This window comes from Cenococcum geophilum (genome assembly GCF_001692895.1).
Source record: "Cenococcum geophilum 1.58 unplaced genomic scaffold K441scaffold_2, whole genome shotgun sequence".
Taxonomy (NCBI): domain Eukaryota; kingdom Fungi; phylum Ascomycota; class Dothideomycetes; order Gloniales; family Gloniaceae; genus Cenococcum; species Cenococcum geophilum.
In genome coordinates this window covers 3,287,933-3,313,419 of record NW_027137560.1, presented here as the reverse complement: position 1 = coordinate 3,313,419, position 25,487 = coordinate 3,287,933, and the positions used below count along the sequence as shown (strand labels likewise).

Sequence of the window (25,487 nt, the reverse complement as noted above, 5' to 3'; positions counted from 1 at the left end):
GCTATAGGATTCTATTTATAAGCGGTAAGCATCTAGCGCGTAATATAGTTGAGCTTTTATTTATAGGGCATTATTTAGGATATATAAAATAAAATCCCTAGCTCTGTCACGGCTAGCAAATCTACAAATCAATAGGGTAAGGCGTTGAGGGCTCTAGAAGCTATATTATAAATAGACTAAGGTAAGGGCTTAAAGAAAGGGGCGCGGTAGACGACTATGTATATATTCGGTTGTTAGGGCGACGTTAGGGCAACGTTGATCCGTAACCAACGACGCCTTAATAGTAGCTATGTAGACGAACCGTCACATCACCCCCCTTTAAGCCAGGAGGATCGCCCTTAATCCTTATAGTCAGGCTCTCCTTATCCGTCTTGCCCTTCCATCCTTCTCTACTTTATTATCTTCCTCCAAGGGCTCTAGATCTACGTCCTTATAATACACCTCTAGCCATTACAACAGCCGTATAGGCGGTCCGGCATCGTAGGGTCTCTTGTCGTAAAACGCCTTAATCTTATAGGGGGCGCCAATAAAGCCGTCCGCGTTATCCCTTACGCCGTTGATATAGGCGCAATAACTAACAGGCCAATTAGAACCCGTGCATTCAATCAAGGTCTTGGCAAAAGGAACTTCAAAAAATCTGGTGGCGACCAGGCTCTAGCAGTGGGATTTTAGCCCACCTGTTCTTCGAAATAATATATTAATTAGGCTGCATAAGATCTGCATCATTGGAAGTACGTTTACAACCCATTACAGTGATATAGTTATGGCAGGAAGCTATGTAGATTCCATAGTAGAGACATTTTGATTTTTTGTTGTTCGCGCACGGGCCACATTTATATTGCGCCTCAACGGCGTAAGGGATACTAGGTATTGTCTAGGTTATAACCTACCTAGTTAACCTTATACTATAGCCTTCCGTAGTAGGTTTTACTAGTAAGGATCTTATTAATCTTATACTTCGGCTCGCTATTAATTAGGATTAGCTTCTTTAGCTTACTATTTTAGCCCGGTAGGGGGTTATCTAGGTCCTTTTATAGTCGATTAGCATAAAAGACGTTTAATATCTTTATATTTAGGGGTAGGTTAATAATATACGAGTGTCCTTTTATGCCTAGAATCTTATAGGGCCCTACAAGCTATCTATCTAGCTTAATACTTAATTAGTTAGTAGCCTAGCCCTTCCTAATAACATATACTTAATTACCTACTCTAAAGTCTAGTTTATAACGGTACCTATTAGCTTGCCTTATCTACCGCTCTTAGGCCTTTACTAGGTTATCTCTTACCTATTTAACTGCGTCCTAGGTCCTATATGCGAAAGCCTAAGCTTCTTATTATATTAGCTTCTTATAAGGTATTAAGGTTACTTATATACGTTCCTCCTAGTTAAAGTAAAGCCTTGGCTTAAATCCTAGCTCTAGCTTATATAGTATAAAGCTAGTAGATTTATGCGGTAAGATTACCTATATAAAGTCTATATAGGGGAGGAGCTCTAACTAATTGTCCTAGTAGTAGTTAATAAAGGGCCTTAAGCGTTAGTTAATATACTAGTTTAGTACCTCTATATTACTATTAGTTTATAGGTAACTAGATATAGAGAGCTTTTACTTAATATCGGTTAGTTTATATAGCTTATTTATAAAGGCTAAGATAAATTAGGGTCCTTAATCTAATATAACCGTCTCTAGAAGGCTATACACGCGTTAGACGTATTAGTAGTATAGGTTTACTATATTAGCTACGGTAGTAGTTTTATAGTAGGGTAGTAAGAAGGCTCTTTTACCTAGTTAATTAATAACTATAAAGACGTTGTCGAAGCCCTTTTTGTCCGTTAGGAAGGACTTAAAATTAAAAGAGATATGCTGCTAGTAGCGTTTACCAATTAGTAGGGGGTGTAGTAGGCCTAGGGTTTTGTTTTAGGGTATATAGGTCCTCCTATAGGTCCTATAGTTTCTTACGTAGGTATTATAGTCTAATAGTAGTCCTGGCTAATAGTATTAGTCTACTATAAGTTTCCTAGTCTTTATCTTACCTAGGTAAGCGGTTACCTAGTAAGAGTATACCTCCGCAATAAGGTAGGTACGGAGGCAGTTAGTATTAGGGACTATTAGCTTACTAAAGCGGGTAAGCAGTCCTCCTTAGAGCTTTTAGCCCTTTTAGTCTTGCTTAGCTAGCTAATATAGCCCTACTAGCGATTTACTAGTTTAATTAGCCTAAAGGATCTAATTAACTAGCTCATATAGTTCCTATTTGCAATTCGCCGTAACTAGGGGGTCCTTAGAGGTTATTTCTAGTGTGGCGATTATAAGGGCGGGATTAATTAAGCATATAGTGCGTATAGCCACGTCCTTCTCCTTTTATATCTTTAGGTCCTCTTATTTTCGTAATAAGGTATTAGCCACTATATTTGCCGTGCCTGGCCTATATATAATCCGCATATAGAAATCCGTAAGTAGGTTTACCTAGTAGGCTTACCGTAGACTTAGCAGCCTTTTAGTGGTAAAGTACTTAAGGGCTTAATAATCTGTAATTACCATAAAGGGTATACGCTAGAGACCGACAAGGTGACCTCACCATTTCTATAGGCCTCTTATTACCGCTAGTATTTCTTTATTATAGATCTTATACCGCATCTCTTTAGGGGATATTATCTTTAAGAAAAAGGCTACTAGTTTCCAGGTCCCATCGTCTTATAGCTAGTTTAGCACCCTAACTACTACTCTATTACTCACGTTAGTCTCTATATAGGTATCTTAGAACGGTAAGTAGTGCCTAATTACACTGCCAGATAGTATTAGGGCCTTAACTCATTTAAATACTTTAAGCTCTTCCTCCCCTAGCGGGTGCTATGCTTTCTTCTTTATAAGCTTACTAAGCGGTTATATAACTTAGCCGTAATCCTTTAAAAAGGCCTAGTAGAAGTTATAGAACCTTAGGAAGGATTACACCCCTTTTATAAAAGTAGGGGGCTCCCAATTCCTAATTATAGCTAGCTTATTAGTGTCTATAGTAATCCCGTTAGTTCTAATAATAAAACCTAAGAACTTCGTCTTGGTAATATTAAACTCGCTCTTCTTAATATCCGCTTATAGGCCTGCCTTTTAAAGCCTCTATAGGACCTTTTTAATATAGACTTTGTGCTCTAGTAGGTCGTCTAAGTAGATTAGGATATTATCTATATAGGCAGTATAGAAATCGTCTAGGTAGTTAAAAAGGACGCTATTAATAAACCTCTAAAAAGACGTAGGGCCGTTATATAATCCGAAGGGTATAACGCGGTACTTATATAATCCGTACCTTATACGGAAGGTAGTTAACTCTTCTACCTTTTCCTTTAGCCGTATATAGTAGAAAGCCTGTTAAATATCTAGCTTAGTAAAGATTTTAGCTCTTAATAGCCTGGTTAACGTCTCCTTAATTAATAGTAGCGGGTAGCGGTCCTTCTTAGTAATTATATTAAGCTTTTAAAAGTTAACGTAGAATTATTACCCCCCTTTTAGTTTCTTAGTAAATAGAACCGGAGCTATAAAGGGTACGTTGCTTAGTATAATAAACCCCTTCTATAGGTGCTCCTATAGGTAGGCCTTAATAAGCTCTAGCTGTTCTAATAATATATTATATAGCGGGCTAGGGGCTAGATCGCGGCTATCGCCTTTAAAAATAATGTTATGGTCTACTCCCTCGCGATATAGTGGTAGCGTATTAGATATAGCCTTTAAGAAGCTGTCAATATATTCTTAGTAGGGCTATAGTAGCTTTTTATAGATAAGCCAGCAAAGTTCCTCCTTATTATTAGGTAGGGCGTCTTATCCCTTTCTATCCTCTATTAGCTGGTCTATCTTATAGAGGCTAGTATACCCAATTACTACGTCCTTACGCTTCGCCCCTTATAAGAAGTTACCTACCTTAAGTAACGCGATATCTATTACTTTAAACTCCCTAGTAAATAAGAGCCTCCTTACTCTTAGCTTTAACGGTAAAGCTAGCCTAAAGTAAAGCTGGTCCTCCATTTTTCTAATCGTATTTTAAGTATCGATCTTCTAAGTATACTTATAGTTGTATAAGGTCCGTATAGTTTACTTTAGCCTAGCTTACCCCTCTAGTTTAATTTTAGTAGGGGGCTTTTTCTTTTAAAGCTCTTTAATTGTAACTGTATATTTAAGGATATATTAGGGGGTAAGTCTAGGCTCTTGGTCTAGCAATACGTCTCTTTAATCTGCGTCTCTTTAGTAATCCTCATTAATTAGTAGGGGTAGGAGCTCCTTTCTTAGTATAATTACGTCCTACCTACTATAGTAGTTCCTTACGGTTCGCCATACTAAGGCCTAGCGCTTATAATTAATAAGGGCCCTAGTTTTCTTAAACCACCTATAACTAATAAAAAGATTATAGCGGCTAGTATTACAGAATAGGAACTATATAGGGACTTATCGGCCGTCTATAACTAGGTTAGCCCTAAAGAGCTATCTAATTATATCTATCTGCTAATTATTATGGCCAGATATAGCAACTCCTTATCCCTTAATCTTATAGAACTTTAGTTATAGTTATTACTTAATAATTGGCCGTAGCTTATAGTGTATAAAGGCCTCTCTGCCCGCACTAAAGTTAAGTAGGCTTACTATATTAAGGGCTACGCCACTTAGCGCGATCCTATATAGTATTATAAGGGCTACGCCTTCTAAGATCTCCTTTAACTATATAGGTGCTATATTAGTTACTCCAATCTACTCTAGGTAGAAGACTTTTCCTAAAGCTACTTATTTTCTAACTCTACTAAATTAGTAACTATCTCATACTCTTTAGTTCGGTTAATTACTTTAGCTTTTATCTTCCTTAGCATAGGGTAGTTATTAATATAGTGTCCTAGTTTACTGTAGTTATAGTAGGTATCTAGTGCTTTTATAGCTAGTACTAGGGCCAGAGACTACTAGAAAGGGGAGTAACCCTTAATCTCTTTAGCGCCCTTAGTAGAAGCTCTCTTAATAGCCTAGGCTGCTCTATAGTCACTTCGTTCCTTACCTATCTACTTTAAACCTTAGGCGTACTATTAGGCAGTCTTATAATAGGCGTAGAAGCTATAGTCTTTATCTACCACCTTAACTTTTATTTAGACGCGTAGGTTGTTATAAAGCTTATTATAAAGCTCCTCTTTTTACTAATTTTGTGGCATCCTTAAGATATTTGCCAGCTGTATAAAGTTAAATTAGAAATTATTAAAGTCTCCTAAGTATAGCATTTTAAGGCCTTTAAGTTCCTACTAGGCCTTAATGCGGCAATCTAGGTCCTTAAAGACGTTCTTTAGGAACTTAAGTACTTCTTTACTAGTAGGGTTACGTCCTATATTACGCTCTACTTTTAGGTAAAATAAGAGGTAGTTATAAGCTTTACCGCCTATATATATCTTAATATACGCTACTTTTATATCTTCTTCCTAATCTAGGTTGTCTTAATAAAACCAGTCTGCATTAAATTAAAGCTTATTTTATATATAGCCACTCTAGGCACGATAGGTAGGCTCTTTCCCATCTATTAGCGTAGGTAGGTTTAGAAACTTTGCCGTGCGTTCTAAACCTATAACGCTGCTCATCTAAGAGAGTAGTGTCCCTTCTTATATTGTCCGTAACGGTATACTTTCTTACTCGCTATCTTCCTAATCTAGGGCTTATATAGTGACCTTGCGGCCTATTCTTAATATCTTCTAATTAGCCTTATAGAGCTCGTCTGTCCTATTATCTAGGTACTCCTTAAGCTCCGCTATCTTCGCTTAAGCTTCCTCTTTTATATTAAGAGCTTTATGCGCATAGTTGTTTATAAGACGCTATAGCATAGCAATCTGCTATTCTATCGCCTTCCTTTATATTCCCTAGAGCTTTAGCTCTTTTATAAGTTCGGTTATAGGAATTGCGGCTAGGCTTTAGGTAGTCGCGGCTATGTACTCTCTCTTTATCTCTATCTTAAAGTATATAGGGTTCTTATCATCTTCCAATTGCGCTATAAGACGGTCCTATTTACTCTTTATATTGTCTAAAAGCTCTATCTCGCCATAGTACGGTTAGAGCTCCGGCGGCTCAAGTGACGCGTTTATAGGCTCCTTACGTGTTGCCAGCGTTGGGTCGGTAGCTATCTCTAGCGCACTAGGCCTTAACGCGCTCTTTCTCGCCATAGTATCTCTCTTTACTTCCTTAGGCAATTCCTCTTGCTACTGAGATTACAATTAGGGCAATCCCCCCGATCCAACTGCCGCAGTCCCTTCTTCCAGCTGCCCAATCCACTACCGCAACCGCCTACTTAATGTAGGGCTTTAGTGGGTTAGCTAGTTTATAGTTATAGTGGTAAAACAGATCTGTCTAGCTACGCGTTTAACCGTTAAACCTAGTATTATATCGCCTCTATAGGCTAATTAGGGTTAACCTTAGTCTAATATTACGGCTAGCAAATCTATAAATTAATAAGGTAAGGCGTTAAGGGCTCTAGAAGCTATATTATAAATAGACTAAGGTAAGGGCTTAAAGAAAGGGGCGCGGTAGACGACTATGTACATATTCGGTTGTCGGGGCAACATTAGGGCAACGTTAATCCGTAACTAACGACGCCTTAATAGTAGCTATATAGACGAACTATCACAAGCTCTAGGCCTATAGAGTTAATAATATACTAGTAGGAAAAATTAAAAACTAATAAATTTACGGATTAGCAATCTAGCCACCCTCTATAATAGGGCTAAATTTATAGCTAGTAAGAGACTATTTAGATCGGCCCGTAAGGTTATTATATACCAAAGCTAGTCTACGCTAAAGCCTTATATAATTACGCTTCGTTAGTTAAATATATTAGTAAAAACCATTATATATTCTTGCCAATTCCCGCCTATACCATATACGCGTGTTAAAATTAGAAAGAAAAATTCCGGTAGAATAATAACTAAGAAATCTTAATTTCCTATTACGGCTGTAATGTAACTAGAATACAAGGGTACTTAACCGGCCCTTTTAAGTATATTATTCTTATATAGAAGCTAGGAAGTAAAGTAATAAAGAGTACTTAATAACCCTTATAAAGATAATAGAGCCTATTTCTAAGACTTTACGCACTAGAAAATCGCAACCAAGATATCTTTTAATTACACTACTTAATAAATCTCTTAGCTTAATGCTATCTAATCTTTAACTAGTTATAGATAGAGATTTATACCGCCTTTAGCTGTCTCTTCCTTATTAACCTTATATATACTCTTACTACTACCTCTTTAGCAGCGGCTTTACTAGTAAGCTTTTTATTATTATTAAATACGGTTTAATCCTAACTCGTATTAAATTATAGCTAAAATCTTTATACTTCTGGTATTAAAGCTTTCTAAACGCTAGAATAGTATTTAAAACACTATATTAATTATATATAATAATTCTTCTTTAATTAACGTCTAATACGGATACTATCTAGCCCTATACAGACTACTCCGTATATAAGGGAAAAGTAATATTAACGGGAAAAAACCCTTACTGCTAGGGGGAGGAAAAACCCTATAAGCCACCTCAGTAGGATAAAAAACCCCGATTTGCTATATCCGTCTATAGCGGTAGCCCTATGGGCCTACGGCTACATCCTATCCTCCTTAGATGTTTAAACTCCTTAGAAACTACTGCTTCCTTCTCTAGCTTATCTAAGCTAGGGTTTACTATGTCCCAGCTAGGCCTTGCTAATTAATTACTATATTATTATTGTTTCCTATATCTTAGCCATCCCCTATATGCTATCTCTTATTTAACTATTACTATATACGCCATACCTTCCCCCCCCTAGGGCCTATTGAAGGCGTAAGGGGGATTTATCCGTTCTACTATTCTAACACTAAAAGCCAAAAGCGGGATGTATGTACCTGGGTATCTTTTATACCTAGGCCCCAGTTACTAGGCCCTCTCTAGGGGCACCACTCCGTTGAGAGGAGATAAGGAAAACTATATGGGGTTGTATCCGGCTGTCGCTTTAGTAGTATTACGGCAGTACGGCAAGTGACCGTATGCTCCGCGGGCGATCGCCCTGGGGGTTAGAAGGGGCCGTATATTTACTTATTCGTTTGCTCGTTTGCGTTCGCTCATTCGTTAATATAAGAGGTTGTTGATGCTTTCTGTTAGGGGTCGGGGGATGCTATCGAATACTGTATATCCATGTTGGATCGTACAGGTGCCCTAGATAGGAGAATAGTAGTGGTTGTCGTATTATAGAGGGCCAACAGTAGTGGTTTTCAAGATCTCACCATCCGAAAACTTTTCACCACCGCCCTTAACGCCCACAACCACCACCAGGTCCTGTCCGCACGCTGTGCGACGTCTCTGCGTTGGCTCTGGATCTGAACTTCGAAGACCAGGTTCGTAGCCGTCACCACGTACAGGTGCAGAGTCCGTTTTCGACGGCCATTAATTATATATAGAATAATTAGATACTGTTACTGTATATATATAAAAGTAAAGGCTTTACTATTTATAGAAAGCTAAACGTATATATTATAAGCGTGGGTTATAACCTTAAAACCTATATATAGGCTGGAAGAACCTTTTAGGCCGGAAGAACTTTTTAGGCTTTATAAAGGATATATATTATATTTATAGTAGAGGCGTAGATGCCTATAAGGTGCTTTATCAAACTGGACCTAAACGCAATTTTGGACTAAAATGGCCCCTAGACTTCTACGCCACTATATAATTTTCTAGTCAAATTTGCCTTTTTCTATACAACAAGTGCCGCAGAACCTCACAGCTGGGCATATTGAACTAGCATTCCGAATAGTCTCTAAAAGGTAGTTTGCCTCCAAGCGGGCATAACGGTCATGCTTTAACATATTCGAGACCCAGTCCAAAGGCGTATTATCAAACATCGGCTCCATTTCCCTCAATACCGAAACCCATTCTTCCTTTGCTTCAAGATTGTTGTAGAAGTATTGGCCGTAGGAACCGTGGAATTCAAAGAATCTCCTCATTGCTTTAACTGTCTCTCCTTTCAAGACAGTTATAATGTCTAAAAACACACATCCAAGAGACCAAATGTCAGAGGAGGAATTACGAGGCTCATAGTCAACAACCTCAGGTGCGGAATATCTCGGGGTCATCGCCGTTGCTCCTTCCGTAGTGCCCCGCTTAGAGTCCGACCAGTCGAAAGACAGCCCAAAGTCAGCCAGGAGAACAGTATTCCCTTTTACTAAAATATTTTGCGGTTTGATGTCTTTATGCCGGATCTGAGCCTTGTGTAAATATGCGAGGGAAGCAGTAAGACAGCCGAAGAAACTGCGCAGCAATAATTTCTTGTGAGGCGAGGAGCGCACATTGGCTAAAAATTCGAATAAATTGCAATCTGCAACAGGCGACATAATGAGCGCTAGGGACATAGAGTCTGTATAGCTCCCCACCAGTTTGACGATATGGTGGTGATCTAGACGTTTGAGGATTTCCAACTCGGTTGTATAACTTTTTATGTTGAGTAGTTTGGCTCTTCCAAACAAATTACGAGAGATGCGTTTTCTGACATATTCCTTATTGTTCAACTTGCTTGTTACTTGATGCACCTGACCAAACCTTCCTGACCCCAATATAGCTATAGTCTCATATAACAACGAATCCTCTTCCTCGAAATGCATATGTTTACGGTTTCCACCATCCTGAACGTCGACCACATCGGTCATAACCACATACTGTGTCCGCAGGAATAGTGCTGCAGTTTTAGCATCGAGATATTCCCGGGCCTGCCGCGATGAGACCGGCAGGCAGTAATCAGTGAAGCCACGAGCGATCAATCCATCAAGTAGGTCAGCCCGCCCAACGGTACTCAGGACAATGAATGTCCGTGGAACTCTAGCCCACGCAGGACAGAGTTTTCGCAGCTCATCAGCAACTTTCTGCACGTCCCCTTCAAGATATCTGTGTGGGTGGTGTCTGCAATCGAAAAAGGGTTTTGAGACGGCCGAGAGGATCGGATCGGGGCTTCGGTTGGACATCGAGCGTATGAGTTTTTCAGCCTCGCTTTTACTCTTCAACGATGTTTCGTTTGCGTCGCAAAGTGTGGTGGATGTAGAGGAGAGAAGAGGCTCATACTGGTTATTATTATTGAAGGTTATGACTGTTGATGTTTCGGAAGGGGCTGGAGTCATTTTCGGGCTCAACAGCTGTTCGCACCTCCAAATGAGTAACGTGGGCCATGCTGATTGGGTCGCGTCTCCTAGGCTGCACTACTTTATATTGGGTGCTAACCGGGTAGAAGTGTTACTGTTCTCCCTCTAATTACGATTTTTACTATTATTTTATCATCTACAGTCAATAAGGCAGACATAGGCTATAAGGCTTTTCTAGCTCAATACTTTCTGCACTCGTCAGCCAACTGCATTTAAGGCATTTGAGCCGCCTCTCAAGGCACCCACGGCCAATAATGCATGGGTGGTGTCGACCGCTATTGGCCGCCCAGCAATTTGGCGGTCAAGCTGCAGTGCAAGGGTGGGCATGTCGAAAAACCCTGACCCCGCACGCCCTAACCCCAACACCAAAATACATCCCGACAGACAAACATAAAGTCCCATTCCGGTAGCTGTGAAACGCTTTATGACTGATAAGGACTATTCTGTGCCTTAACCAAGCGCTTCGCCGACACTAGCGCAACTAACCAGCCTGAATAGTGGAGACAATGTCAAAGATAGCCAAGTTAGCACGGACGATCTCTGACCGGAAAATGGCTTCTTCGCGGCATCAGGCTCAAAGGCGATATTCTAAGGACAATATCGAAGAGAAGTTTCAACAGCTCAAAAAGGACGTTCCCGAACTCGAAGATTGCGCCTCACCAATTATCGCCGTCATCCTAGATGAAGTCGGCCAACGAAAGCTCATCAAAAAGTTCATAGATGACGGCGTTTCGGACATTTGGCTTCCGCTTAATGAACGCACTATCCCCCACCACTTGAGTCCTTCTGCACACCAAAACTTCTTGGAAGAACAGAACAATTTCCTGGAAGAAGCACCTAATTTAGAGTCCACCGAACATTGCCATCTTACCAAAGCCCATCTCGCCAACGACCATCCCACGTTACCCAAAAGTTTAGAGTTTTCAGCCTATCTCGGAGAAGGAGGCTATGGATACGTCTACGAAGTTTGCAATGAATCCGGGAAGAAGTATGCCTTGAAAAAGATTCTCCGGCCACAAACTTTCCGGGAGGCAAAGGAGACAATGAAATTTATAACAATGGAGTTAAATGTCTTGAGAAGGATACACCATCATCACTTTGTTCAGCTAGTAGGCAGCTATACAGACGAGAAGCACGTTGGCTTGCTCATGTCACCAGTCGCTGATTACAACCTCAGCGACTACTTAGACGAGATTCAAATCACGAGAGCTACGCAGAACTTGATGGCGACCTTTTTTGGTTGTTTAGCTGGCGCCCTCACCGCCCTACATTATTCCTACCATATCCGCCACAAGGATATTAAACCTAAGAACATTCTGATCAAGGGCCAAAATATCTTGCTGACGGACTTTGGAATGGCTCTAGACTGGAACGAAAGTGGGCAAACTACAACAAACCAGGAGCAACGCAGGAGCCCTAAGTATTGTGCCCCTGAAACTGCGGAAGGAGAGTCAAGAAATTCGAAAGCTGATATTTGGTCTCTTGGATGCGTATTTCTTGAAATTGTTACAGTCCTAAAAGGACAAAATAGGAAAAGCATGAAAGACTTTTTCAATAGCAATGGCTCTAGGAGTGACTTTTTCCGCCTTAACCAAGACGCCGTGGTAGGGTGGATAAGGAAGCTGAAAGAGAAAGAGTTAAGATGTGGAAACTTGCCTCTAGAATGGACTGAGAAGATGCTGCAAAGACAACCTCCTGACCGCCCTAATGCACGGGAACTTATGGACTTTATACTGGACTCGAAGAAAGAAGATGGAATGACCTTCTGGGGAGATTGTTGCGGAGGCGATGGCTTGAATCATAATACGGATGATTTTCATTTATCCGATGTAAGCGATCTGCAACTTTCAGGAGCGTGTAGCTAGAATGTTAATAGTAGCAAACCCTACCTTAGCGAGCGGAGACTTCAGGGAGCCTGACCCAGACGGCCGTCACGCGCTACGTAGAGTCCGTTACGATCGAGGATGAGGGCGCGGTTCAAGAGTTACTATACGAGGGGTTTGATAAACATGGGTTTGATTTTAGGCGCCCAGGAAGGAACGGGTTACACTGGGCAGTTAGAAATGGCAAGACTGCGGCGGTACGGCTGCTCTTACAAAATGGGGTAAATTTCAAGATCAGGGATGAGACCAAAGAGCGGTGGACGGTGTTACACATCGCAGCTGACAAGGGTCACACTGACGTCTTGCGCGTCCTACTGGAACATATTAGCGTTGATGAAAAGAGCCTTTCAGGATGGACAGCCCTTCACTGTGCAGTTAAGAACGGGAATCCAGAGGCAGCGGATATCCTGCTAAAACACGGAGCTGACGCGAATGCAGCAGAAGGCTCTGGATGGACGTCGCTACACTGCGCGGCCGAGAATGGATTCGAGGAAGTAGCACAACTGTTACTTGATAATCGAGCGACTATTGATGCGGAGAGCCATTCCGGCATGACACCACTCCATAAAGCAGCTGTGCATGGATGGTATTCTATAGCGAACCTTTTGCTTAAACACGGCGCTGTCGTTGACAGAAAAGGTTATCACATGCGAACGGCATTGCATATGGCAACTATAGCAGGACATCCTCAGATCGCAAGGCGTCTAATTGAAGAAGGGTTTGACATTGATGCCAAGGACGAAACGGGCATTACGCCACTGCAGATGGCTGCCGCTCAGGGACACCGTGAAGTCGTGCAGTTACTCCTAAACAAGAACGCCCAAATTAACTTAACCAATGATTTTGGACAGACAGCGTTATTCCAAGCAGTGGTAAATCGCCACGGGCCAATCGTACAACTTCTGGTCGAGAGAGGAGCTGATCGCAACAAGGGTAATCTGCACGGATGGACACCGCTGCATATGGCGATTGATGGGGGTTATGACGAATTTGTGGGTCAGTTGCTGGACGGAGCTAACCTTGAGCTACAGAGTGGCGATGGACGAACGATATTACACACCGCGGCCGAGAACGGGAACACGTCTGTGACCAAGCTTCTGTTAGATAGCGGCGCCAACATTGAAGCGAAAGATTGGAAAGGTTGGACGCCTCTACACTGGGCTGCTCATATGGGAAAGAGTGATGTTACAGAGCTGTTACTTGAGAGGGGAGCAAATAAGGACGCAAAGAACCATACAGGTCAAACGCCCTTCCAGTGCGCCGAGGGTGGGGAGCGCAAGGCCCTGCCAGGGCCACCAAAAGGAAAGCAGAGCGCCAAGGAGAACGACGGGCCCGATGCGGAGTGGTCTGATACGGATGGGTCTAGTACGCTTCCTGCTGCTGATGCGGATAGGCCCGATACTCCTCCGGCTACTGATGTGGATGGGCCTGATACACTCCCTGCTGGTTACGTGTTTGTTGATGTGCCTGCTACTGATCCTGATACTAATGCGCCTACTGCTATTGCGCCTGTTACCCCACCTAATGGGGGACTTCAAGGGCAGGTTATCGGCAGAATGCTGTGGGAGGGTAGATCACCCTATTTTCTTAGAGGCAAGTTTTAAAACAAGTAACTAATTCACTTTGCAAGAGAGAGAGAAAGCCATAAAGTAGTTAATAGAATCAATAGAATTAAAGCTCCGTAATAGAAACAAAATAAGGTTGTATAATCTGCTAATTTCTATATATACTTAATCTTTAGAGTTAACTCGCTTAGGATACAGTGGCTAACATTTATTACTTTTATAAAATGGAATTTCGTAAATAGCTAAATAGAGTCCTTAGAGCTGTATCCCTAGGACTCCAACGTGCGAAGGGATAGGAGCGATCGATAGCATATATAAGTTCCCTGATAGGAGGAACACTACCGCCTTGAAAGTTAACAAACCTAGATCGTAAGTATGTCAAAGGGAGTGTTAGTAATTGTGATAGTGTATTCGCTCTGTTCATCTCTCCTCAGATCTCAAGGTGTAATTTTTATTTTGCTATAGCACTTGTTCATCTTAGATCAGATAGTTGGTGGAGGGCTGCCCGTATAAAAACTTGCGATAGGGAACTCGCCTAATATAATGCTCTAAAATTGCGTCTAATTCAAGTGAATCTGAAGTGAAATGAGCTAGACTGTGAAGTTCGCGAATATGACCGCCCTTCCAGCACTCTTGATAAAGGGTCCCTTCTACTCCTTCATCCTCTGACCGATGCCACCACCTATCTCCTCTCTCAAAGTCGAATTTCAACAAACGCAGCTCTACGATAGCCAGGTTCATCTCTAGTTAGTTGAGCTAATTCCACCCCGGCTCCTTAGACGTCATTCCTCTCTCATCTCTCCTCTGAAACCGGGCTTACTCTAGAGAATAAGTGGTAACAGCCCTTTTAAACAAAATCTTAACTTCGGACATCTCAACGTCGATCTGTAGATTGTCAGGTATTTCCGTTACCCAGCCATGACACTCCTGACAATTTGTTGATCTCTCGCGCTAAATGAGACCCCGAGATTCGATTGACCTACAAGAGAAAGTCCTCAAGAGAGAATTCCTGGTCCCCTGAATGGAATATCGGGACGACTTCTTGATGCACACCAGAGAGGAAATGGGCGGAAAGAAGCGGCTTTCGTGTAAGGCCATGGCTAAGCTGTTCAATGACGAGTTAGAACTTGGCTGATCCTCGAAATACATAGCCAATGGACGTAATCTACTTGACAAAAATCATTGGCAATGGAACGATTATCATCTGCGATTGTACCCGTCCGCTAAGAACTTCGAAGGGATGAGCAGTTGTCCAAGACGGCACCTTCACGTTTCTTTACTATCTTGTGCGATGCCTGAGAGATCAGTGCAACGCCTACGAAGTTGATTGGCGCATGAAGCTTGAGCCCTTGGCACGGCTTGTTGAGAAGGAAAGCCAGGACAAGCAGCGGCATCAAACATCTTCGGAGGACGGCAGGTGGCAGACAGATACAAGCACATTGGTCCAAGGACGACGCAACCACTCGACGCAACCACCCAGCACAACATCAGAGTCACAGGCTCGCTGTAACAAATCATCCGGTGTCCTAATTCTTGCCGAGCGCACAGTCACTACTGCAATCAAACTCTCAGAAAGTGAGAGTGATGCTGAAATGGCTGACTCAAGTGGCGATGTTCCACTAATTCTTCGCACAAGGGTACTAAGGCCTGCGGCGTCAAAGCAAGCTGTCCAATACTGCAGAAGTAGGAGACGCCGTGACGGAGGTCTCAGCTGATGACGATGGCAGACCCAGCTCTATTAACTCCGAGGATATAGAGCAGTTGCACGCTGCGTACTCTCCGGCCTATAATGTTACCACTGAAGGCTCAATCGACGGTGGAAGTGAAGCTGGCGACTGCCTCGTCTCTAGCATGCTGGACTATATTAGCTTGGAAAAATTGTCAAATCCTCTGACTGATGAGCCTCCAGCACAGACAGCAACCATGATAGCGGACTATGTCTTTATCCTCTACGATGGGCAATACAGGATTGCCAAGTACCAGCAGGAGGTGGATGAAAAGGGATCGGACGATAAGCTTGCTTGGAGGCTGAAGCAGCGTAAGCCGAATTATGAATCTGCGCGGATGGAATTGATTCGACTGTACAGCAGTGAATTGGAACCGGAGTTGACGGCAGAGTTCCCAATAATCGACGAGGACCAAGCGGTGTTATCGACCTAACATTTGGCGCGAATGAAGACAGCGATGGTGAGTATAAAGTGTTTGGAGAAGCCGTTGCGGAAGCCATTTCAATGGAAATGTAATCGCATGCAGAGAGAAGCATCATAGATGGCAAAGTGGATTGGTAAATGGACTAAGAGATAGTTAAAGGAATACCGATGTCGATGCGGCGTTTCTGAAAGATGAAAAGAGTCAGTGTTTAGGTACCAAATTGCGCCAATGTCGTGAGGAGTGCCTGGCGCTTTGTTTGAGCGTAGTAAACACCAAAGGGCCGGTGAGATTATTGAAATGCTGCAAAAATGAATGGGATTTCGTGGTAAGACTGTACTATTTCAAGGTAAAGTCTTGGAATCTTGTCATTTGGCTTCTCTGAACCGGACTATGGCAAGCGGCACGATCCGCGAATTTTCTTCTTCTATATAAACGAAAGGTACAACATGGCACTGTGAAAGGTAGTGGAATAGGCTACTGCCTAAGAAACATGTGAACGCAAAGCATCCTCAATGTCTTCTTCTTTCCTTCAAGTGTGCCGGACCATGGTCTCCCCAAAATATGCCTCATCTGTTACCTCTCCCCTAAAATAAGGCTCACTAATGCTGGAGGATGTGAAACAGTTCTAAGTTTCAAATCCCCCACCATACGACAAGCTAACTCAGAAGGCACGACCAAGCAGAAGTAAGATCTTAGAGCTATATCTGATATCGCTCTCTGACTCGATATAGTCACACTCCCAAAAGAGGACACAACTGGTATCCAAGTTTGTGATCATCGAGATATCGAAGAGAGCCCGTCGAAACTGTGATCGGAGGATCTTTGCTTTGTCATTCCGATAACGAGTGTTTAAAATAATCATTTCGTGATGCATATTTCAGCTTCCATCAATATAGAACTGGTAAGGCAATTCCCCAGGCCCCGGGTTAGGATTTAACCTAATTACAGATTGCGCCGAGCGTAGTGATGACGAAGACGAGTTTGGTAATCCAGAAGATGGGCTCCTAGCAACTGATGCAATTCTAACAGATCTCATGGAATCATTGGAGAGAGTTCGAGGTATCGTCTGTGTTTCCGAACTAACAGGACGCGCCCTTGATGGTGCCATTCGAAGCGTTCCTGGACTGTCACTCCGGTCACTATACGAAGACGTGCTACGTGCGTAGGCAGAATTATTTCCTGCTGTCGCACGTGGGGTACGGTAATGAACAGCTGAGCTTGTAGAGCTGTGCGACAAGTCAGATAGCGCAAGGCTTTGAGTCTCGGACTCTGATTCTGCTGCTTGAATTTCGGCGAGAAGGGTCGGGTCAAGTTCGGTCATGCCACTTAGTATGCCCGTAAACACGGACATGAGGCTTCGGAACTCGGGCTCCGTGAGTGCTGAAGCAGAGAATCTTGCGTATTCATACTGAGAAAGAAATTTGATACCAAGCGCGGGCGGGTTGATAAGTCCAAAAGAAGACAGTCGGCCCAGGTAGTCGCGCAAGCCCATCGCCGCTGGCCGCTGAAGAAGCGCTACAGCTTGCGCATCCGGTATCACCTGGGTATTATCATGGGTGTGCAGTTGTGTGCCCAGCGCTGGGTCTGGAGGCGCGAGAGAGACTGCCTTAGCCTCAATTAGATTTGGCAGCTCGAGAATGACACTCCAGAAGTTCAAGTGTGGGAAATCCTCAGTAGCTGGAGAAAACCATCCCGGATGAGCTATGTGTCCCCAAGGAGGCGATGAATCGGAGACGTGTATGATAGTCGCGTCGTGTGCATGGCTACGACGCTTGAAGGTAGGATGGGCGCGTTCCGCCGTAGACGGTCTTGTTCCTGTTCTCCCATCGCCCTGTATTTCTCCACGAGTATCTCTTGGCTTTGAATCCCATGCAATGATGGCGCTTCTCTTTAAGTTCTTCAGAATCATACGCCGCACCATCTTGCCCACCTCGCCATTCTCAACAGGTATGTACGCCTTCGGTATCCCTGCTAGAACACTTCGATTTGTATAGAGTCTAGTCGCATAGATCAGGATGGTGATGAGGAAGGTGAGGACATAGACGCCGGCAACGATGAAAATCTTCTGGATGTCATTGCTTCGAATAGACTGGTATATAGTATCGGCCGGTGTGACTCCCAGGAGGATAATGAGGATAAAGAAGAGGAGTGTATAAGTAGTACTGTACCAGATGCGGAATAGAGGGATGCGCATATGCATATTTCGGAAGAATTACATGATGCTTTTAGGGCTTCAGGATACTTAGATGTACGATGGGGATGCAACTATGCTTGCATCATTGGGCCGCTCCGTATCTTCCGATTCCGTATCATCGCGCTTGGAAATAGCAACATTACGCAACTTTTGCTGGTTGAACGGCCGCGTACCAAATTACATTTGAAGAAAAGAAAGACTTATGCAGAGGGGGAAGATATAGAATATTAAATATTAAAGGTTACGCTATAATTTTAGTTCAATACGCGAGGTTTTAACTTGGAAACTAAAGTATTTGCAATTGTCTAATTAATTAATTATATTCGAACCTCTACTCACTAAGAATAATTTTAGTGACTTTCAAAGTAAGTTTATCTATAGATCTTGTGAATGGCGATTGAGTCTTTGCCGAAACCACAGCCATTTCCCATATTATTGGCTGCCTATCTCTATTGCAACTGATCTTTCCTCGGTCGTGACAAATGCAGCAACCGCTCGCAACAACCACATAGAACATTATAGCTTCCTAGGGAACGCCTCAAACAATAGTCTCTGATACCTTCGTACTAAGCAGCCTACGGTTTCTGTTCGATATCAGCCATGCCAGTTTCCTTGTCAACGACATAAGATATCCTGCTCTCCGGAGTCATATGAGCCATATTTTATATCCCATCCTGATGCCCTGTACTTGCGCTCAAATGAAGTTCGTCCCATTTCGTCATCATCGTCCATACACACACCCATTTGGCCAGTAGCTAGCTGTGGCGGGGGTCGACGGAGAAAGAAAAGGGACTTCTTGACTTTGACGCCCGCAGCTCCGAGCATCTTTGATTGCATGTATGTATTATAAGCACCCATTTCAGCATCGGTATGCTCTATTCCGTCGTCTGTGGAATATATATTGTCTCTAAATCCAGCCGAACCGGACCAAAACCCCAACTTGACGCAATACGGCACTATGAGTGAGAACACTTAAGTGCTGGAAGCTTGCTGACGATGCTTTCAGCTCTCATTTGCAAACGCTGTTCTGTGTGGCAAGATGGCCCAAGGATAGAGTTGAATTCGAATCATCCGAGTCGCCTGCAGAGCACTGCTAATTCATCATCCAAGAAGGGGGGGTTAAAATGGCGTGGTGCACTTTCCCAACTCGATACATCATCGACGTATTTGCTATGAAAGGATATATGAGCCGATATATTTGCGATGTATCTACAGTTAGAGCCAAATATCAATCGGGCGGTTGGGAACGAGGGCACACTCGTAAATTCGATTACGCAGCTCTCCAGGGAGATGCATAAAATGAGAGTGTGGAGGATCCGCTCCAGCTGCAACATATCGATAATTAATATAAGAGTAAAGGGATGCCTGGTGCTTTGGACGAGGTGATTCACCACCGTCGATTGGGTTGAGAACTAGATATCTCAATGATTGAATCATGTCTATCGCCGCCTTATATCACTTCTTTAAGGCCTCGATCTCTATATCTTTCGCATTTAATTTGTCCGTAAGAACTCGGTTTTATATTTCGAGAACGTGTTTCTCCATCGGGTCGTCGTCACCTCTCAGGGGGGCTGTGCCATGACAATTTTAATTTTGCCCGTTGAGGTGCAAAGGTGTGACTGATACCGGATAGAAGATGCGGAGCCCGGAGTGGAGTCAGACATTGTCGAGCAAGGTGCAAAAGACGTGTTAGGTGGCAATGGGAAAGCGTTGACACAACAGTTGAGTGCTAGGCAGTGGGTGTGTTAGAAGATCTAAGAAAAAAGGAAAATATCTTGCAGAAGAATGCGCAGTGTGTAATGGTGGAGACAAAGCGAGACGTTTTTGGTGAATTAAGAATAAAGGTAGCACGCGGATGTATTCACCTATTTAATGCGCCATTTAAAATTGCACGAAGCCCAGCAGATTCCTACTGGACACGATCAGAAGACGCCCGGCTAATGTATGCGAAAACAAGCTTTCGCGTAAGACGAAGATTGGATGAGTTTGGCTTCGCCCAAATCCTCCAAAACGTAATCTGCATACCCCTCGCAACGCGTCATCATATGATATGCCCACTTTCTATGAAAGGTCAAACCCAGCCCCGGAAAATACCGAGTAAAGTAACTTTTCCTTTAGTACATCCTCATCAGTGTACATTGGAAGTTTCAACAGGTTCACACAAGTACTCGTGCTTGGCAGCCTCTCCTGGTTACTGCCCGCATCCCTGATACTGAATCGAGGACTTAGCGTGCCAAAGCCCAGCAAGGGTGCTCGAGGTGTCGATGTCACAAATTTGAGCACGGCACGCCTTTCACCATCACTCAGTTGTTCCATGACGCGCCAGAAAATTTGGATGGTTGGATGTTCGAGCCCGTCATCACCGATAACATAGACGCCTCCATATTGAGTATTGCGGCGTAGGTCATCGATGTCTATAGAGGAAGATGTACCGCCTATTAATGTCTGTAGTTCGCTGTGGTTGAACATGCTTAACCATGATGGCTGAATCATAGTAGCAAGGCCTCGGAGGAAGGCTGTAGTTTGAAGATAAGGTTGATTTTGTAGGCGATGACGAGCCATGTACGAAATATACATGAGGCGATTTTGATTCGTAACAAGAGTGTTGGAGCCGTTTGTTTTGAGATCCTTTGTGATGGTTTTCGTAGCACCTGTATGCCGGTCGATTGTGACAGTGTCTGTAACAGTGAAGTTGAGTGAGAAGTCTTCTACATCTCCGGTGTAGTTCTTTAGTTGGTGCTACGAATGGAGTCAGTCGTAATCATTTGGAAGTTGATGGATAAGACCTGCTTACCAAGCCCTGATACAGTCCCTCATCAAGGTCACGGAGATCATTAAGAGTGGCGCGGTATCCCGACTCCTTGGGGGCTGAACCAGTTCCACCTGTCAAAGCCCACTTTCGAAGAAAGAAAGGTGCGAAATTGACATCCACAAGGATACCTTCATACAAACACTTTCCAATGATGCGGCCGAGAAACTCGTAGCGCTGTAACAGCTCCGTTACCTGAGTTCGGAATTCGATTGAATTTTCTGGTATTCCAGCCAGCCTCAAAAGTTCCTTCTGCTCCTCGACAGCCGACGGATTCGCATAGAGGAGATGCTGATCGTTTTCCACGAAAAGATCAATTCCGTCCGATGGGTTGAATGCCTGGTGCGTGACACTGGTCAAGAATTCCTTCGTGACACCACCGCCATCGATACCCGCTTCAACTGTATCAAACTGATCCACAAAAGTTATCTGAATCGGCTCCTTAAGGCCCTGTCCAAGGGGATAAAATTGTTCAAATGCATCATCAAACTCGTGCTCACGACGAATTTTTGCGTGGTGTTTTTCGTATTGTTGCGGTGCATCAGGACGACGCATCATTGCCAAGCGCCAAGTATCGGCATCAACATGGCCCCTTCGCTTGTTCTGGCAGTTGATATTAGCTTGATTTCCGAACTTAATTACAAATAATCACAAACTCACCATGTCTAGAGTGACGAATTCGCGGAATATTTGCACTCGGGTTGTAAAGGGAATGAAAAAGGGCATGTTTTGAAGGATTTCTAAGCGAGGTGCAACAGCCTGTAGATAGCGCCTCCTTGAAGCCTTTCGCTGCTGCCGCTGGAGTCGTTCGAGTCGTCGAGCCTGTTGGGTCCGACTAGTGCCTATAAGTTGTGGAGAAGCTTCGTAGTCTTCATCATCATCGTCCTTGTTTATGTCTTCAGCGTCTTCTTCCTCAATTCTGTGTCTGCTCTCCTCTTCTTGGACGACAGATGGAATAAAGCCTCCCATGTCAAATCTTGAGGTCATTAGCCAGTGGTCAGTTGGTAAAAACTTACGACGAGAGTCACGCTCGTAGACCATGCGAAGAAGACCAGTGACAAGGCCTTTGACATAGTCAATGCTTAAGCCTGCCACACCACCCACTGAGGGTTCAGTTGGTTTTGGCTCCGGTTGTGATAACTCGGAAATTCGTCGAGCGCTGCTAGAGAAACTAAAACCGCTAATACTAGCACTACTTGAATCACGTTCTTCCGTGCTGGCAATATCGGAGGCGTTAAAATATAGCGTGAACCCGAGATTCTTCAGGAAAGTCGTCAAGGCCTTTACTTCTCCAAGCGGTAAGGCATTTTCACGGGTCATAGTAGAGCTTACGGGAGAAGTTCTTGTGAAATCTATATTTCCACCGGAGAAAAACTCCTCATCGTCCGTGACTTTGAGTACGAATGTATAGAGTTCCAGAAAGACAAGGATTACTCTCCATTCATCTTCAACCAATGAGGTTGTGTCCCGATCCGAATACGGGGTTTTCCAACCATGCTTTGTCCCTGGGCCTTTTGGTTTAAGAAAATTGATAGCTGCACGGGAATCTCGAGTGATCGAGTTAAATACTGATGAGTTTTTTGTGGCCTGCCAGAAGTACTTGATGGCAGGTAAGCTCTTCGACGGCCCGTCAGAGCTGGAAGACGTAGGACCAAGGTATAGCCACATCCGTATTTCATCCCCCCGGCGAGGAAAGAAGCGAAGTAGGGCGAGGGCATAGTTTGCCAGTTGCCTAGCCTCCTCAACTTTGTCTTCTCCTGATGCCGACGCTGTTCGTGAGGAACTCGACAACAAGCTGCCAACGCTCTCTTGATTAACCAGGGACATGATCTGTTCTCGCACAAATTCGTTGATTGAAAGCTCGTATGATGGCGAAATCTCATCCGTTTGATCAGCGTCATGTATCTGACCGTCAATGATATTGTTTGGCAAGGAATTGAGGAGTGACGAGACCACGGAAACGAAATCTTTGTGCGAGGAGTAAGCTTGCGGGCTGTGGAAGTCATGAACATAACGGTGAAAGTATATGAAGCAACCCAAAAGTCGGGCTCGATTTCGGCTCTCGACCAACTCTGGATAAGCAACAAAGCTCGAGGTTTTGAGTAGAGTGACTAATGCGCTCGCAAGAAGTTTATAATTAACACGGTCTGCCAGTGAGTTAAGCAAGCTGTTCACTGGAGTTGGAGACGTAGAATTATTTTGTTGAGTGAGCACTGGAATAACCATGAAAGTACATGCAAAAGCCTCATATGCATTGAGTGTATATCCAGTGACCGTTTTCATAGGTGACATTGTTGTCTCCATAATGAGGGTTAAAGGCGCCGCTCCGGCACCAGGAAAACCCAGGTCGTCTGCTGGTTGGCGCCATGTCGATGAAGTCTTTTGCGCCACCATCGCGATAGTGCGATAGAATTGCTTCGCGTTTTGAGCTGTTTCAGTAGGAATCTGCCCGGCCAAGAAGTTGAGGATGACCATAAGCACGTTACAGCTACTCCAGTCACAATTACGTGATCGTAAACGATGCTCCAAAATTGGCAAGACTAATCTTTGCAGGCGAAGGTATGCTAACGGCCATGATCCACTGGAGCAATTAATCCCTTCGTTTTGGGTTGTGAGGATTTGACGATAGCCATAATGCTTTATTCTTCTGATATCTTCCTCAGTCCTCATCTGAGCAAACCTGAGAAGATATTGCAGTTGTCTTAAGGACTCGGCCCCCGAAGCATACGGGGTGGGAGTATTAGAAGTATGCTGGCCAGCGGATACTTGTTCCACAGCATCCCACTCGTGCCGCAGCCTGTTTTGAACTCTTTTTCGACAAGCATGTCCTCTCCATGTCCGTTGTATAGTTTTGGCAGCTCCCAGTCTGTCGCGTTCACGCTGTCTCTGGAGACGTTCTTGATGGGCGCGATCCAAGGCTGCTTGGGACCCAGCGCCGGAGCCTACGGTTGTGTGCGGACTTGAATGACGACCAGAGAGATTCACCTGTCGGGGACGCCGCGAGCTTCCGCTGAAGGTCGAAAACATGTTAGCCCTAGAGGACAGTGATCAGCGACGTGGTATTTACGAGGCGAGGTGAGGCGTTGATGGTAGTGATATAGGTCGCACCTAGAGTGAATAAGTAGTCGAGTCCAGGGAGGATTACAGACGGGGCTACGTTAGGTTCTCCTAAGAGTGATACAGAGAGTATAAGCAGAACAGGAATGTTCTGGTGTTGGAGGAAGCCAAGCCGATAACGGCAGAAATGTTGAGTTCAAGGCGGAGACATGTGCGGTAAATGAATTAGAGCCGGGCGGCTCTCTTCGTGCGCCAGTAATAGGTTGGAGGTGGCGAAGTGAAGAGAAACAGGCAAATGGGTTTTTATCTTCGAGACACTTCTATACAGTAGTCGGTGACAGTCATCAAAGCGCACTATGTGCAGGCAGAGACGTGTCGGCAGCACGTTCCGAATCACCCTTGAGGATACATAGTTTATTCGGAGCGGGGAGCAGACATGCCCACACTCCGCAACTTAATCTTCTGCACCTACAAACACTACTAAAGTCGCCCCAGAAACTCTTACGGCCCTGATATATATAAACTTTAAAATGCACCTTTTTAATTACATGATCTCAATTTTGCAGATACATTTGATATAACGGACGCACAGCCACTGTGTGACTCTCTCGGATATGTACTCTTTAGGGAAAACTACCCACCCATCTCAAAATACATGACGTACAAAGCCTTCTCCTTCATTGCAGGAGTACCAGGGTTACTGGAACCTAGCCACTATGCGGCTTTAACATTTCATTCCGAGAAAGCATGCCTCTACCACTTACCAAGTCATAAAAATTCGTATGCTATATCCTACTTCTTGAATCAAATATGCCTTATACTTCAAATCGGGTCCTCCAAGCCGTAAGATGAATGAAGTCAATGAATTAGCCCAGTCCAGCTACATATTATCCCTTGCACGAGGAATCTTTCGAATCCAAATGCCGATGTTAATGGTCACCTTTGAGTTGAGGATTTATTATCTCTTTGGTAGGGATTTTCTGTCCAAAACATCAATTCATCCCTGTCATGACTGTCCATTATAGAACAGGCGAAGAAGAACCATAACTCGGTTGCTGCCACCTGAGATCTTTGCCTGTTATCTATAGGTATCTTTGTACACAACATGAATCTCTGGGCTAATATTTAGGAGGACAAGGCATGCCCAGGGCCTCAATCCTAGCAAGACACATCACAAACGCTATGAGGCTTCTTTTACTCCTCACCTTCAATCAAGATAGTTTAGGTTATCTGACTCTCTCTTTACTTTTCCATTCTTCTTCAACAAATTCATTGATAATATAGCGTCTCTTGACTACTTAATCACTACAGCACTCTCACCGCAGATCGTCCCTTTCTATGAACGCCTCACCTCTCACCGAGACTCTCTCCAAGCTAGTTCTTGAAGTTCCTCTTGACGTTAAACTCTACACTTTCAAAAGCAGCTTGAGCGATATCTACGATTTTCATATTCATCCTTATCTGCATTGCCTGCAGTCTTTTAATCAAATTCAGTCCTCGAACGCCAATAGGTGAGCCAGAGGGCTTAGGGTTCACTCACAGCTCACATCACTTTCAATTTTTCATACCTTACAAGACCTTTGGCCTCACCCTGGATAATTAAGCTGAAGTATCATTAATATTCTTGAAGGATTCAAGCTTCTATTCCACAGTCACAACACCCTTC

The 25,487-nt window shown here is 43.7% G+C and overlaps 5 protein-coding genes across 5 annotated transcripts; 2 read left to right on the top strand and 3 right to left on the bottom strand.

Annotated features, from left to right (window-relative positions):
- Positions 1-8,559: 8,559 nt before the first annotated feature.
- Positions 8,560-10,251, bottom strand: K441DRAFT_651303 (kinase-like protein). The gene has a single exon (XM_067647162.1). It carries the CDS (start codon positions 10,139-10,141, stop codon positions 8,708-8,710), a length of 1,434 nt encoding a protein of 477 aa, XP_067509883.1. The 5' UTR covers positions 10,142-10,251; the 3' UTR covers positions 8,560-8,707.
- A 270-nt stretch (positions 10,252-10,521) lies between these two features.
- K441DRAFT_100756 (kinase-like protein) lies at positions 10,522-12,319 on the top strand. The gene is made up of 2 exons (XM_067639901.1): positions 10,522-11,991; positions 12,039-12,319. The coding sequence occupies exons 1-2, from the start codon at positions 10,669-10,671 to the stop codon at positions 12,039-12,041; spliced, it is 1,326 nt and encodes a 441-aa protein (XP_067509882.1). The 5' UTR covers positions 10,522-10,668; the 3' UTR covers positions 12,042-12,319.
- Positions 12,297-12,668, top strand: K441DRAFT_469491 (ankyrin repeat protein; the record flags this gene model as incomplete). Its single annotated transcript, XM_067641847.1, has 1 exon — positions 12,297-12,668. A coding segment is annotated over one exon (372 nt), but the record flags the coding sequence as incomplete, so codon positions are not given.
- Positions 12,669-16,257: 3,589 nt separating this feature from the next.
- K441DRAFT_100745 (uncharacterized protein) lies at positions 16,258-18,051 on the bottom strand. Its single transcript, XM_067639900.1, has one exon. It carries the CDS (start codon positions 17,959-17,961, stop codon positions 16,639-16,641), a length of 1,323 nt encoding a protein of 440 aa, XP_067509880.1. The 5' UTR covers positions 17,962-18,051; the 3' UTR covers positions 16,258-16,638.
- Positions 18,052-19,772: 1,721 nt separating this feature from the next.
- Positions 19,773-24,014, bottom strand: K441DRAFT_651298 (E3 ubiquitin-protein ligase NEDD4). Its single transcript, XM_067647161.1, has 4 exons — positions 23,873-24,014; positions 21,425-23,798; positions 20,750-21,367; positions 19,773-20,694 (listed from the first exon to the last, which is right to left on the bottom strand). The coding sequence occupies exons 2-4, from the start codon at positions 23,789-23,791 to the stop codon at positions 20,017-20,019; spliced, it is 3,663 nt and encodes a 1,220-aa protein (XP_067509879.1). The 5' UTR covers positions 23,792-23,798; positions 23,873-24,014; the 3' UTR covers positions 19,773-20,016.
- Positions 24,015-25,487: the final 1,473 nt, after the last annotated feature.

Coding starts and splice junctions, on each gene's coding strand:
- K441DRAFT_100756 (XM_067639901.1), top strand. CDS start 10,669: ATGTCAAAGATAGCCAAGTTAGCACGGACGATCTCTGACCGGAAAATG.
- K441DRAFT_100745 (XM_067639900.1), bottom strand. CDS start 17,961: ATGCATATGCGCATCCCTCTATTCCGCATCTGGTACAGTACTACTTAT.
- K441DRAFT_651298 (XM_067647161.1), bottom strand. CDS start 23,791: ATGTTTTCGACCTTCAGCGGAAGCTCGCGGCGTCCCCGACAGGTGAAT. Junction 21,368..21,424: donor AATTCGTCACTCTAGACATG/GTGAGTTTGTGA, acceptor ATCAACTGCCAG/AACAAGCGAAGGGGCCATGT. Junction 20,695..20,749: donor AGGGACTGTATCAGGGCTTG/GTAAGCAGGTCT, acceptor CTCCATTCGTAG/CACCAACTAAAGAACTACAC.
- K441DRAFT_651303 (XM_067647162.1), bottom strand. CDS start 10,141: ATGACTCCAGCCCCTTCCGAAACATCAACAGTCATAACCTTCAATAAT.